The sequence below is a fragment of the Notolepis coatsorum genome (assembly GCF_963971535.1).
Source record: "Notolepis coatsorum genome assembly, chromosome: 5".
Lineage (NCBI taxonomy): Eukaryota > Metazoa > Chordata > Actinopteri > Aulopiformes > Paralepididae > Notolepis > Notolepis coatsorum.
In genome coordinates this window covers 50,974,330-50,989,329 of record NC_140169.1, presented here as the reverse complement: position 1 = coordinate 50,989,329, position 15,000 = coordinate 50,974,330, and the positions used below count along the sequence as shown (strand labels likewise).

Here is a 15,000-nt window from a genome sequence, read left to right as displayed (position 1 = left end):
CACGACGAGTCCCCTCCGGTACTCGAGGTAACAGCAGTCGCATCTTTTCACCTGCGCAGCTCGATCTTTCAGCGTCGGGGGTCTGGGCTTTGGAGGGGCCCCGCCCCCGTCGCTTCTTGATTCTACTGCGCAGGCGCACCAACTGACCTGTAGGAGTCGCTGTCCACAACGCCCGATCCCCACCCCTCAGTTTTCCCTCCCCCTAATACTGCCAATGTGTATTAGTGCGGACGACAAGCTAAACAAAGCAATGTGGAGCGCTGGGCTCGAACAGGGAGATGATCTGTTTGAGCCCAGCCTCCAGTATTCGTGGTGAGCGCCTTGCCCACTGCACCACGTGTTCCTGTGTTTGTGTATTTGTATGTTTGTTTTTGTTTTGCTGCCATTTTGGCCATGGGTCTTGCTCTCTCCCTCTCTGAATTTTTTATTTTTTATTAACACTTTGGTTGCCAACAATGAGATTTCTCGTCCTAACTCGCCATGCATTGTGTGCCAATAACGAATGTTCTCGTTATTTAATCGTTATTTCTTTTATTAGCGATATCCATTCATTTTTCATCGATCCAGCCTGACCTTATCATTGGGAATGGCTCTGATGCCGAAAAGGGCAAATACCGCCCCCTATCGTCTCCCGGATGGTATTGCACATCATTGGATTGGAGTCGATGGGACTTGCATCAGAAAAAAGAACTCCGGTCCACATTTTACTTCTGGGGCATGCAACCTGATACTAGTGCATTCATTGAGGGGACTGGAAGCAGAGAATTATGTGTTTCAGAGTATAACGTTGGATCAATAAACGCGATCGATATTTGGAATGGCGATCAGGAATTGGATTAATCTTTTTGCAGAACATCTGATCTGAGGTAAGGACTCTATGTTACCAGTTTTGGGTTAATCAGAGGTTTTTTTCACAGCGTTCACAACATGTGTGTGTGTGCGTGTGTGTGTGTGTGTGGCGTTAGGCGTTAAATGATAAAATAAATGATTTTTCAGCCCGCTTTTGTATCGTGCATAAGAACACAAAAATACTCTCGATAATCTAGCGTTTATTTGAAAACGATTAAAAAAAAATTGCGTTTTATTCAAATTGAGGATTTAGTTTGAGGATATTATTAAAAAAAATAACAAAAGAAAATGTATAAATTTTTTTTATTATTATTATTCTTATAATTTTTTTTTATTAAAAACGAAGGTTCGCACGTTCGTTCGGAAAAACCCTGACGAAGTTCGAATCCGAAAAACAGGCTTCGGGGAGCTGGTAAAATAAAGGGTTAAATAAAACACACACACACAACACTCACTGTAATACATGGTGCCCAGCTGCAGCTGCCCGTCCACCCAGCCCTGCTCCGCTGCCTTCTGGAAGTACTTCAGCGCCAGCTCATAGTTCTGAGGACAAGCACACAAGCAACGTCTGCACAGGCTGATCACACAGGGAGCTGCTCGTCTGTCTGTCCGTCTGCAAGTCCAGCCTCTTGGCCGATATATTGAAGGCTGCACTGGAAGCCTGCCACCTTGTGGCCTGGAGGGGTGAGCGGTCCTTGTTTTAAAGGGGACATGCATTGCTATTCCTTGCACTATTTGGGCAACTTTACACAATTCCTGTGAGTCTATGGAACACATCAGAAAGGTTTTTTTCAAAAAAATTCATTGTTTTATATTTTTGATCAAGTACTCAAAAGCACCAGAGCAAAAAGTTATCTCTCCACTGCTTCCTCCGCGCGTCAGGTTGTGTGTAAAATGCGTGTTTGTTTCCCCGACAGAAGCTCTCTCTCTCTCCCGCTCATTCTCTCTCTGCCTCGCTCTGTTTGAGGAAGTGAAGATATTTCCACTCGCTCTGCTGTCGCTGTCAACCATAGAGTTAGTTATGCAAATCAGTACCCTATTCACGTCAGCAAAATTGTCAAATCAGAACGGCTTAGTTGAGTGAGGGAGGATCTCGTGAACTCGAGACTAGACTGATGAGTCAATATGGTAATTAGAGACACAGACTAGGGGTGGACGGTATAAACGGTATGGATTTTGACTATACCTATAGGAGGCTGAGAGGAGACTTGATTTAGCGCAGCAACAGGCTAACGTTAGCCACTAAGCTAACAGGCTAACGTTAGCCACACTAAGCTAACGTTCTAACGTGACTCTGCGCCTGCAGCACCAGTTCCATAGTGAGGAAAGGGGGGGGGGGGGGGGGGGGGTATATTGACAAGGCTTGAAAACAGAGGTTCAAAGATAACTTCACATTTATTTGGCTATTCATTCCTTTATATCGCTTTATCCATCGGGCTGCTGCTCTCGTTTCCAACTGTGTTGACATCCTGTTGTGACATCATCACCTACGGCTTCTTAGGAAGCTCAAACTCAAACCTATTACATCACGCTCTCTCGCTCTCGCTCTCTCTACGTTGTCAAACATGTACACTAAAGTTAAGTTATGTTGGAGTTGTATTGTGTTTGAGTTGTTTGAGGGAAAGAAACCTCCTGTCCTGCTGTAGTTTTTATTTTCACTTTGTGCTGCTTGATTTGATTGTATTTAATGAAAAAAGTGTTTTTCAGAGATGGAAGTAACTTGAGAAAAGGTTTTGCATTTTTCTATTGCAGTTTTGCACAGTAAATGTTCTTAAAATACCTCTGTACTATGTGAAATATGTCCTAGTAATACAAGAGTACAGCAATAGCTGCCATACCAGTGTATATACCGTGATATATACCGTTATCGTCTAAGCTTCAAATTATACTGTGATATACGTTTAAATTTAGACCATACTGTCCAGCGCTAACACAGACCCATTGGTACTAACCCCTATTGCTATAAAACAATGCTAAATACTGGAAAAAGCCTTTTATAATGCATGTCCCCTTTAACACTTTCAGTGCCAACAACGAGAAATCTCGTTAGTTCATGCCATCCATTGAGTGCCAACGACGAGAAATCTCATCATTTAATCGTTTTTTTTATTAGCGATTTCCATTCATATTTCATCAATCTAGCCTCATGTTACCACTGGAACTCTCTCTGAGCTCCATTGGGAAAATACCGCCCCCTATCGTCTCTCTGGATGGTATTGCACCCCATTGGATTGGATTGAATGAAACGCATAAGGAAAAAAATAGTCCGGATTCCACATTTTACTTGTCAGGCATGTAACCGGAGACGATCCCAGTCATTGCCCACCATCAGAACAGCGGAGAATAAGTGTTTCCAGTACCCAGCGTTGGATCAATAAACGCAATCGATATTTGGAATGGCGATCAGGAATTGGAATAATCTTTTTGGAGAACATCTGATCTGAGGTAAGGAATCTATTTTACCAGTCTTGGGATAATCAGAGCTATTTTCACAGATATATCAACGTGTCCCGTATGTGTGTATGCAATCTTTCAGCCCGCTTCTATAGCGTGCATAAGTACACATTTACTATCGATAATCTAGCGTTTATTTGAAAACTATTCATAAATAGGCCGAAAAATTACAACGTGTTTTGTGTATTTCAGTAAAGGGCGATTCGTGTGGAATCTTTATTCTTCTCTGAAACTTTAAAAAAAACGAGCGTTTTTCAAAATGGTATAAAACGGAAATGAACCGATTAAAAAACAATCCATTTTGACAATGTTGACTGCAAACAAGTCATTGATAATACAGGCGTATTAGATACATAGCCATAATTTAAGATATAGTTTATGCGTTCACAAATATGAGCGCTCTGTCATTGAATAGACCGTTGGCTCGCAACGGGGTTCCTAGGCACGGTACTGCTGGCACGGAAAGTGTTAAACAGGGAGGAGGGAAGAGTGCCACCTTGTGGCCTGGAGAGGTGAGCGGTCCTCGTTTCAAACAGGGAGGAGGGAAGACTGCCACCTTGTGGGCTGGAGGTGAGCGTTCCTCGTTTTTAAACAGGGAGGGAAGAGTGCCACCTTGTGGCCTGGAGAGGTGAGCGTTCCTCGTTTTAAACAGGGAGGAGGGAAGACTGCCACCTTGTGGCCTGGAGAGGTGAGCGTTCCTCGTTTCAAACAGGGAGAAGAGAAGACTGCCACCTTGTGGCCTGGAGGTGAGCGTTCCTCGTTTTTAAACAGGGAGGGAAGACTGCCACCTTGTGGCCTGGAGAGGTGAGCGTTCCTCGTTTTTAAACAGGGAGGGAAGACTGCCACCTTGTGGCCTGGAGGGGTGAGAGTTACTCGTTTTTAAACAGGGAGGAGGGAAGACTGCCACCTTGTGGCCTGGAGAGGTGAGCTGTTCTCGTTTTAAACAGGGAGAGGAGGGAAGACTGCCACCTTGTGGCCTGGAGGGGTGAGAGTTCCTCATTTTAAACAGGGAGGAGGGAAGACTGCCACCTTGTGGCCTGGAGAGGTGAGCTGTTCTCGTTTTAAACAGGGAGAGGAGGGAAGACTGCCACCTTGTGGCCTGGAGGGGTGAGAGTTACTCGTTTTTAAACAGGGAGGAGGGAAGACTGCCACCTTGTGGCCTGGAGAGGTGAGCGTTCCTCGTTTTAAACAGGGAGGAGGGGAGACTGCCACCTTGTGGCCTGGAGGGGTGAGCGGTCCTCGTTTTTAAATGGGGAGGGGGGGAAGACTGCCACCTTGTGGCCTGGAGATGTGAGCGTTCCTCATTTTTAAACAGGGAGGGGGGGAAGACTGCCACCTTGTGGCCTGGAGGGGTGAGCGGTCCTCGTTTTTAAATGGGGAGGGGGGGAAGACTGCCACCTTGTGGCCTGGAGATGTGAGCGTTCCTCATTTTTAAACAGGGAGGGGGGGAAGACTGCCACCTTGTGGCCTGGAGATGTGAGCGTTCCTCATTTTTAAACAGGGAGGGGGGGAAGACTGCCACCTTGTGGCCTGGAGGGGTGAGCGGTCCTCGTTTTTAAATGGGGAGGGGGGAAGACTGCCACCTTGTGGCCTGGAGATGTGAGCGTTCCTCATTTTTAAACAGGGAGGGGAACAGATGAAGACTGCCACCTTGTGGCTTGGAGAGGTGAGCGTTGCTCATTTTTAAACAGGGAGGGGAACAGATGAAGACTGCCACCTTGTGGCCTGGAGATGTGAGCGTTCCTCATTTTTAAACAGGGAGGGGGGGAAGACTGCCACCTTGTGGCCTGGAGATGTGAGCGTTCCTCGTTTTTAAATGGGGAGGGGGGGAAGACTGCCACCTTGTGCCCTGGAGGGGTGAGCGGTCCTCGTTTTTAAACAGGGAGGGAACAGATGAAGACTGCCACCTTGTGGCCTGGAGATGTGAGCGTTCCTCGTTTTTAAACAGGGAGGGGAACAGATGAAGACTGCCACCTTGTGGCCTGGAGATGTGAGCGTTCCTCGTTTTTAAACAGGGAGGGGAACAGATGAAGACTGCCACCTTGTGGCTTGGAGAGGTGAGCGTTCCTCGTTTTTAAACAGGGAGGGGAACAGATGAAGACTGCCACCTTGTGGCCTGGAGATGTGAGCGTTCCTCGTTTTTAAACAGGGAGGGGAACAGATGAAGACTGCCACCTTGTGGCCTGGAGAGGTGAGCGTTCCTCGTTTTTAAACGGGTCCGGTTGGGGGGGGGGGTCTCTCATTCCGGGTGACCTAGCTAGAGAGTCATCCAGCCTAACTCTGACTATTTGGTATCGATAGTTTGTACATCGTATATTAACCAGGTCTCTTTTGACTGTAAGTAAGTCATTAGCTTTGGCTATTTTCCACCACGAACCAACCGTCCACGTGACTCACCACTGGAACGCCCCGTCCGTACAGGTAGGCCATGCCCAGGCCGCTCTGCCCCACCGGGTTCCCCTGCAAGACAAGACTGGCAGTCAGAATCACACAGAACCACATGAGGAGCAGTCAGAATCAGACAGAACCACATGAGGAGCAGTCAGAACCAGACAGAACCACATGAAGGAGCAGTCAGAACCAGTCAGAACCAGTCAGAACCAAATGAAGGAGCAGTCAGAACAAGACAGAACCACATTAAGGAGCAGTCAGAACCACATGAGGAGCAGTCAGAACCAGTCAGAACCAGTCAGAACCACATGAAGGAGCAGACAGAACCAGACAGAACCAGACAGAACCACATGAAGGAGCAGTCAGAACCAGACAGAACCACATGAAGGAGCAGTCAGAACCAGACAGAACCACATGAGGAGCAGTCAGAACCAGACAGAACCAGACAGAACCACATGAGGAGCAGTCGGAACCAGAAAGAACCACATGAGGAGCAGTCAGAACCAGACAGAACCACATGAGGAGCAGTCAGAACCAGTCAGAACCAGTCAGAACCAGACAGAACCAGACAGAACCACATGAGGAGCAGTCAGAACCAGACAGAACCACATGAGGAGCAGTCAGAACCAGACAGAACCACATGAGGAGCAGTCAGAACCAGACAGAACCACATGAGGAGCAGTCAGAACCAGACAGAACCACATGAGGAGCAGTCAGAACCAGACAGAACCACATGAGGAGCAGTCAGAACCAGACAGAACCACATGAGAAGCAGTCAGAACCACACAGAACCAGACAGAACCAGTCAGAACCACACAGAACCAGACAGAACCACATGAGGAGCAGTCAGAACCAGTCAGAACCACATGAAGGAGCAGTCAGAACCAGACAGAACCAGACAGAACCACACAGAACCAGTCAGAACCAGACAGAACCAGTCAGAACCAGTCAGAACCAGACAGAACCAGACAGAACCACATGAGGAGCAGTCAGAACCAGACAGAACCAGTCAGAACCAGACAGAACCAGACAGAACCAGAACCACATGAGGAGCAGTCAGAACCAGTCAGAACCACATGAGGAGCAGTCAGAACCAGACAGAACCAGAACCACATGAGGAGCAGTCAGAACCAGACAGAACCACATGAGGAGCAGTCAGAACCAGACAGAACCACATGAGGAGCAGTCAGAACCACACAGAACCAGACAGAACCAGTCAGAACCACACATAATCAGTGAGAACCACACAGAACCAGACAGAACCAGACAGAACCACATGAGGAGCAGTCAGAACCACACAGAACCAGTCAGAACCACATGAAGGAGCAGTCAGAACCAGTCAGAACCACACAGAACCAGTCAGAACCAGACCGAACCAGACAGAAACACATGAAGGAGCAGTCAGAACCACATGAAGGAGCAGTCAGAACCAGACAGAACCAGACAGAACCACACAGAACCAGTCAGAACCAGACAGAACCAGACAGAACCAGTCAGAACCAGTCAGAACCAGTCAGAACCAGACAGAACCACATGAGGAGCAGTCAGAACCAGACAGAACCAGACAGAACCACATGAGGAGCAGTCAGAACCAGACAGAACCAGTCAGAACCAGACAAAACCAGACAGAACCAGTCAGAATCAGACAGAACCAGTCAGAACCACATGAGGAGCAGTCAGAACCAGACAGAACCAGAACCACATGAGGAGCAGTCAGAACCAGACAGAACCAGTCAGAACCAGACAGAACCAGACAGAACCAGTCAGAACCAGTCAGAACCAAATGAAGGAGCAGTCAGAACCAGACAGAACCACATGAGGAGCAGTCAGAACCAGACAGAACCACATGAGGAGCAGTCAGAACCAGACAGAACCACATGAGGAGCAGTCAGAACCAGACAGAACCACATGAAGGAGCAGTCAGAACCAGACAGAACCACATGAGGAGCAGTCAGAACCAGACAGAACCAGACAGAACCACATGAGGAGCAGTCAGAACCAGACAGAACCAGACAGAACCACATGAAGGAGCAGTCAGAACCAGACAGAACCACATGAAGCCGTCAGAACCAGACAGAACCACATGAAGCAGTCAGAACAAGACAGAACCACATGAAGCAGTCAGAACCAGACAGAACCACATGAAGCAGTCAGAACCAGACAGAACCACATGAAGGAGCAGTCAGAACCAGACAGAACCAGTCAGAACCACATGAGGAGCAGTCAGAACCAGACAGAACCAGAACCACATGAGGAGCAGTCAGAACCAGACAGAACCAGACAGAACCAGTCAGAACCAGACAGAACCAGACAGAACCAGTCAGAACCAGTCAGAACCAAATGAAGGAGCAGTCAGAACCAGACAGAACCACATGAGGAGCAGTCAGAACCAGACAGAACCACATGAGGAGCAGTCAGAACCAGACAGAACCACATGAAGGAGCAGTCAGAACCAGACAGAACCACATGAGGAGCAGTCAGAACCAGACAGAACCAGACAGAACCACATGAGGAGCAGTCAGAACCAGACAGAACCAGACAGAACCACATGAAGGAGCAGTCAGAACCAGACAGAACCACATGAAGCAGTCAGAACCAGACAGAACCACATGAAGCAGTCAGAACAAGACAGAACCACATGAAGCAGTCAGAACCAGACAGAACCACATGAAGCAGTCAGAACCAGACAGAACCACATGAAGGAGCAGTCAGAACCAGACAGAACCACATGAGGAGCAGTCAGAACCACACAGAACCAGCCAGAACCACATGAGGAGCAGTCAGAACCAGACAGAACCAGACAGAACCACATGAGGAGCAGTCAGAACCACACAGAACCAGACAGAACCAGTCAGAACCACACAGAACCAGACAGAACCAGTCAGAACCACAGAACCAGACAGAACCACACGAGGAGCAGTCAGAACCAGTCAGAACCACATGAGGAGCAGTCAGAACCAGACAGAACCACATGAGGAGCAGTCAGAACCAGACAGAACCACATGAGGAGCAGTCAGAACCAGACAGAACCACATGAAGGAGCAGTCAGAACCAGACAGAACCACATGAGGAGCAGTCAGAACCAGACAGAACCAGACAGAACCACATGAGGAGCAGTCAGAACCAGACAGAACCAGACAGAACCACATGAAGGAGCAGTCAGAACCAGACAGAACCAGACAGAACCACATGAAGGAGCAGTCAGAACCAGACAGAACCACATGAAGCAGTCAGAACCAGACAGAACCACATGAAGCAGTCAGAACCAGACAGAACCAGACAGAACCAGTCAGAACCAGACAGAACCAGTCAGAACCAGTCAGAACCAAATGAAGGAGCAGTCAGAACCAGACAGAACCACATGAGGAGCAGTCAGAACCAGACAGAACCACATGAGGAGCAGTCAGAACCAGACAGAACCACATGAGGAGCAGTCAGAACCAGACAGAACAACATGAAGGAGCAGTCAGAACCAGACAGAACCACATGAGGAGCAGTCAGAACCAGACAGAACCAGACAGAACCACATGAGGAGCAGTCAGAACCAGACAGAACCAGACAGAACCACATGAAGGAGCAGTCAGAACCAGACAGAACCACATGAAGCAGTCAGAACCAGACAGAACCACATGAAGCAGTCAGAACAAGACAGAACCACATGAAGCAGTCAGAACCAGACAGAACCACATGAAGCAGTCAGAACCAGACAGAACCACATGAAGGAGCAGTCAGAACCAGACAGAACCAGACAGAACCACATGAGGAGCAGTCAGAACCACACAGAACCAGACAGAACCACATGAGGAGCAGTCAGAACCAGACAGAACCAGACAGAACCACATGAGGAGCAGTCAGAACCACACAGAACCAGACAGAACCAGTCAGAACCAGACAGAACCAGTCAGAACCAGACAGAACCAGACAGAACCACATGAGGAGCAGTCAGAACCAGTCAGAACCACATGAGGAGCAGTCAGAACCAGACAGAACCACATGAGGAGCAGTCAGAACCAGACAGAACCACATGAGGAGCAGTCAGAACCAGACAGAACCACATGAAGGAGCAGTCAGAACCAGACAGAACCACATGAGGAGCAGTCAGAACCAGACAGAACCACATGAGGACCAGTCAGAACCAGACAGAACCACATGAAGGAGCAGTCAGAACCAGACAGAACCAGACAGAACCACATGAAGGAGCAGTCAGAACCAGACAGAACCACATGAAGCAGTCAGAACCAGACAGAACCACATGAAGCAGTCAGAACCACATGAAGCAGTCAGAACCAGACAGAACCACATGAAGCAGTCAGAACCAGACAGAACCACATGAAGGAGCAGTCAGAAAGACAGAACTAGACAGAACCACATGAGGAGCAGTCAGAACCACACAGAACCAGACAGAACCACATGAGGAGCAGTCAGAACCAGACAGAACCAGACAGAACCACATGAGGAGCAGTCAGAACCAGACAGAACCAGTCAGAACCACACAGAACCAGACAGAACCAGTCAGAACCACAGAACCAGACAGAACCAGACAGAACCACATGAGGAGCAGTCAGAACCAGTCAGAACCACATGAAGGAGCAGTCAGAACCAGACAGACCCAGACAGAACCAGACAAAACCAGTCAGAACCAGTCAGAACCAGACAGAACCACATGAGGAGCAGTCAGAACCAGACAGAACCAGACAGAACCAGTCAGAACCAGACAGAACCACATGAGGAGCAGTCAGAACCAGACAGAACCAGAACCACATGAGGAGCAGTCAGAACCAGACAGAACCAATCCAATCCAATCCAATCCAACTTTATTTATAAAGCGCTTTAACAGCCACAGGGGCACAACGTGCTGTACAGGGGGAGCATATTAAAAACTATTAGCAGCACTAAAAATAGATTAAAAAACAACAAGAGTACCAAAACAGAGATAAAAAACATTAGGTAAATATAGGCAGCAATACAAGTTTAAATAGATCAGAGTACTTAAAAAAAAAATTTAAAAGCAAGGGAAACAGTAACAAAACGATACAACAACAACACAGTAAGACAATAAGATCATAAAATCAACAAGCTACATGGTGTCGAAAGCCAGAGAGAAGAGGTGGGTCTTAAGGAGGCCTTTAAAACGGGGCAGTGATGAGGCCTGCCTAATCTGCAGTGGCAGCTCATTCCACATTTTGGGGGCGGCAACAGAGAAAGCACGGTCCCCCCTGAGCTTACGCCTAGTTGTAGGCACTACTAGGAGCAGCTGGTCAGCTGACCTGAGAGAGCGAGAAGGTGTATAGACCTGCAACAGCTCAGAGAGGTAGGGTGGAGCAAGGTCATGAAGGGCTTTAAAAGCAAATAAAAGAATTTTAAAATGAATCCTAAAGTGCACTGGGAGCCAGTGGAGTGAAAATAAAATCGGTGAGATGTGGTCGTATTTACGAGTGCCAGTTAAAAGACGGGCAGCGGCGTTCTGCACCATCTGAAGGCGAGCCACTGAGGATCCACTCACCCCTATATAAAGTGCATTGCAGTAATCCAGCCTGGTAGTCACAAATGCATGGATTACTGCTTCAAAATGCTGGGCGTGCAGGATGGGCTTAATTTTGGCCAGCTGCCTCAACTGAACCAGTCAGAACCAGACAGAACCAGTCAGAACCACATGAGGAGCAGTCAGAACCAGACAGAACCAGAACCACATGAGGAGCAGTCAGAACCACATGAGGAGCAGTGAGAACCACACAGAACCAGACAGAACCAGTCAGAACCACACAGAACCAGACAGAACCAGTCAGAACCACACATAACCAGACAGAACCAGACAGAACCACATGAGGAGCAGTCAGAACCAGTCAGAACCACATGAAGGAGCAGTCAGAACCAGACAGAACCAGACAGAACCAGTCAGAACCAGACAGAACCAGACAGAACCAGACAGAACCACATGAGGAGCAGTCAGAACCAGACAGAACCATACAGAACCACATGAGGAGCAGTCAGAACCAGACAGAACCAGACAGAACCAGTCAGAACCAGACAGAACCAGTCAGAACCAGACAGAACCAGTCAGAACCACATGAGGAGCAGTCAGAACCAGACAGAACCAGAACCACATGAGGAGCAGTCAGAACCAGACAGAACCAGACAGAACCAGTCAGAACCAGACAGAACCAGTCAGAACCACATGAAGGAGCAGTCAGAACCAGACAGAACCACATGAAGCAGTCAGAACCAGACAGAACCACATGAGGAGCAGTCAGAACCAGACAGAACCACATGAAGGAGTCAGAACCAGACAGAACCACATGAAGCAGTCAGAACCAGACAGAACCAGACAGAACCACATGAGGAGCAGTCAGAATCAGTCAGAACCAGTCAGAACCAGACAGAACCACATGAGGAGCAGTCAGAACCACATGAAGGAGCAGTCAGAACCAGACAGAACCAGTCAGAACCAGACAGAACCAGTCAGAACCAGACAGAACCACATGAAGGAGCAGTCAGAACCAGACAGAACCACATGAGAAGCAGTCAGAACCACATGTCATGAGAAGGTCAGGGGTCACCAGGTCAGAGGCCTTCTTGAAGTACTGCAGGGCCGTCTCATTGTTCTGAGGGACGAACTCACTGCCCTCTGAGTACATCTGAGAGAGAGAGAGAGAGAGAGAGAGGGGGGGGAGAGAGAGAGAGAGAGAGAGAGAGAGAGAGAGATTTTTTGATTTTATAAAAAAACTTTATTCTTTACTAAAAACACTCAAGATGCAACATAAACTTTCAACATTAAAATATTCTACAACCCAAACAACAAAAACAAAACAAACAAACAAACAAAACAAAGAAACAAAACACAAAAAAAACAAAACAAATCACAACAAACAAATCAATTAGGGACAACACTGCTTAAACTGAACCAAATTGTCACTTAGAACTTTTCCCCCATATGGAGGGGGGGAAAAAAACTCTACACGATCCAAAAGTCTGAGTGTATCAACGAGAGACACACCGGAGAGGCACTGTAGCGTCTCTGTCTTCACCTTTCCCCTTTTGGTACAACACAACAGGCCTTTGTGCGTGTCTGACAGACTCCAGTCACCACCCATCTCGTGGATAAAACGGGCCGCTTCGACAGCCGACCCTCCTCCTTCATCCTTATCACGTAAGCTCCATTTCAAGTTTGAAGTCGTCCTACCGTCCACCCGTCTTATATCATATGGCCTCAATGATGTCAGGGGCCGAAACCAGAGCAGGGGGACCGAGATGCCCTCTGGACCGACATCCTCAGTAGACATTTTGTAACCCTCGCCTCCCCGTCCGAGGCCGCCTTTTCCTTCCCGGTCCAGATGCCGCTCCAACCTCACCTCCCACACCCCCGTGCGGAGACTGGCAGCCCCCAGTGACTTCCCATCTTCCATCACCCTCCGAGGCTGAGCCAGTAAAATGTTCACACAGTTCCACAAATGCATACGAGTACATGAGATGATCAACCAAAGTCTCAGCCTCCAGGCCTCAGCATCAGGACACCATGAAACGTCCAGTCCTAAGTGACAACACACCAGTCCCGTCAATAAAAAAACTCTCATTTCAGAAATAAAAAATAAAAATAAAACAAAACAAAAACTACACCTATTCCACTCCAGCCCCCTCCACACTGGGGCCCTGTATTACCTTCTGTACAATCTTCCTCATCCTGTATATATCTGTGTCAACAAAACGACCTTCTCCTTTAAACCTCATATGTTCCTTTGCTGCTGCAACAAACAACATTTTATCTGGAAAAAAATCTTTCACCTCCACACTCTTCCTGTTCTTTGTCAACTTTAAAAACAGTTTCATTGCCTCCATTGAATAGGAATAACCATCTTCCACATATTCATCATCACTTTCCACAAAGTCTGCCCATAAACGCCCCTGCGTACTCTGCGTACTGCTAAGTTCCTCCGTCACATCTGCCTTCTTAGCTTGAGAGCTCGACACCCCAAACACCTCAACCTGCCTAGCAACCCCCACCCCGCCGTCCCCCTCCCCCATGTCAATATCCTCTACTTCCTCCACCCCGACCCCCTCATCATCTGCAGCTACCCCAGGTACACTCCCCACATCTTTAACCCTTCCCGCCACGACCCCCCCCCCCCCCTCATCCTCATCCCCTTCTCCAGTCCCTTGTGTCTCAACAGATCCACCCTCCACCTCCGTAATCCTTCCTGCCACGACCCCCCCCCCCCCTCATTTCCATCCCCAGCAACTGTCCTCATTACATCAACAGGTTGCTTCGTACCTGCTACACCGGTTCTGTGACCCTGCAGCTGGATACCATCCGCTGTGCTACTGACGGTCTGCACAAGGACACTATTTACATTGCTGGCGGTCTGCAGCGGGACTCTGTTGTCGTCACCGCTCGCTGCTTTGCGCTGCAACACTCTGCCCTCCTCTGTACCACTACTTGCGCTGAGCCCAGCCCCGCGCTCGTCTCGGGGCTGAGACGGAGTTCGCCTTGCCCCTCTCCCCTCACTCTCTACACCTGCACTACGCGCAGCTTCAACTGAGATCACCGTCCCCGTTGCGCTATGCGCATCCGTGACTGGGATCACCGTCCCCGCTGCACTGCGCGCAGGCTGAGACCGTACGCCTCTCCCCTCTTCCCTCACACAATCTCGAATTAAATGACCCTCTTCCCCGCAACGGAAACACCTTGAGCTTCCAGAGTTCACAAAAACAACGTAATCAAAATCATCGACTCTTAATTTCAAAACCAAATCAATCTCCTCTGTTGTTCTCGAGAATCATTAAAACCTGGCGTCTATGTGACACAACATGTTTTAACAACGGAGATTTGCATCCAGATGACAGTTTTCTTATCGGGGAAATTATCCTCCCATACCTTGCAAGTTGAGTTATCAGTACTTCGTCACTTATGAACGGCGGGATGTTATTTATATTAACCCTTCTGCCTGGTGTGGACAGATGCTCCACCGCAATAGACACATCCTCGATATTGATCCCCGATTCAACAACCGAATGCACCTTCTCAAGGCAATCTAGAAAAATGACAATACTACCGCTCATCTTCGCGGCTGATTTCACACTTTTATGTCCAACGACTTTACCTATTTTGCCAAGCTGCAATCCTCTACGGACACATTAGAAGCATTAATCTTTATACCATGCTTCCTGCTCATTTTGGCAAACTCCATACTGGCGTCTGACGTCAGCCAGCAAACGAGCCTGGCCGACGCGACTTCCAAACAAACAATACACTCCCACTTAACCCTATACACACCAAAACACACAGCAACCCAACACTACCCTTATAAAACA

General features: G+C 48.3%; 1 protein-coding gene across 2 annotated transcripts in view; it reads right to left on the bottom strand.

The window, feature by feature from the left end:
* The window catches only part of sel1l (SEL1L adaptor subunit of SYVN1 ubiquitin ligase), a 157,862-nt gene that overhangs the window by 36,609 nt on the left and 106,253 nt on the right, over positions 1-15,000 (bottom strand). For both annotated transcript variants that reach the window (XM_084315133.1, XM_084315134.1), the window contains exons 14-16: positions 12,252-12,329; positions 5,701-5,763; positions 1,305-1,392 (exon numbers count right to left, since the gene is read on the bottom strand). In XM_084315133.1, the coding sequence (XP_084171259.1) occupies positions 1,305-1,392; positions 5,701-5,763; positions 12,252-12,329 (229 nt within the window). The remainder of the gene's footprint in view (positions 1-1,304; positions 1,393-5,700; positions 5,764-12,251; positions 12,330-15,000) is intronic.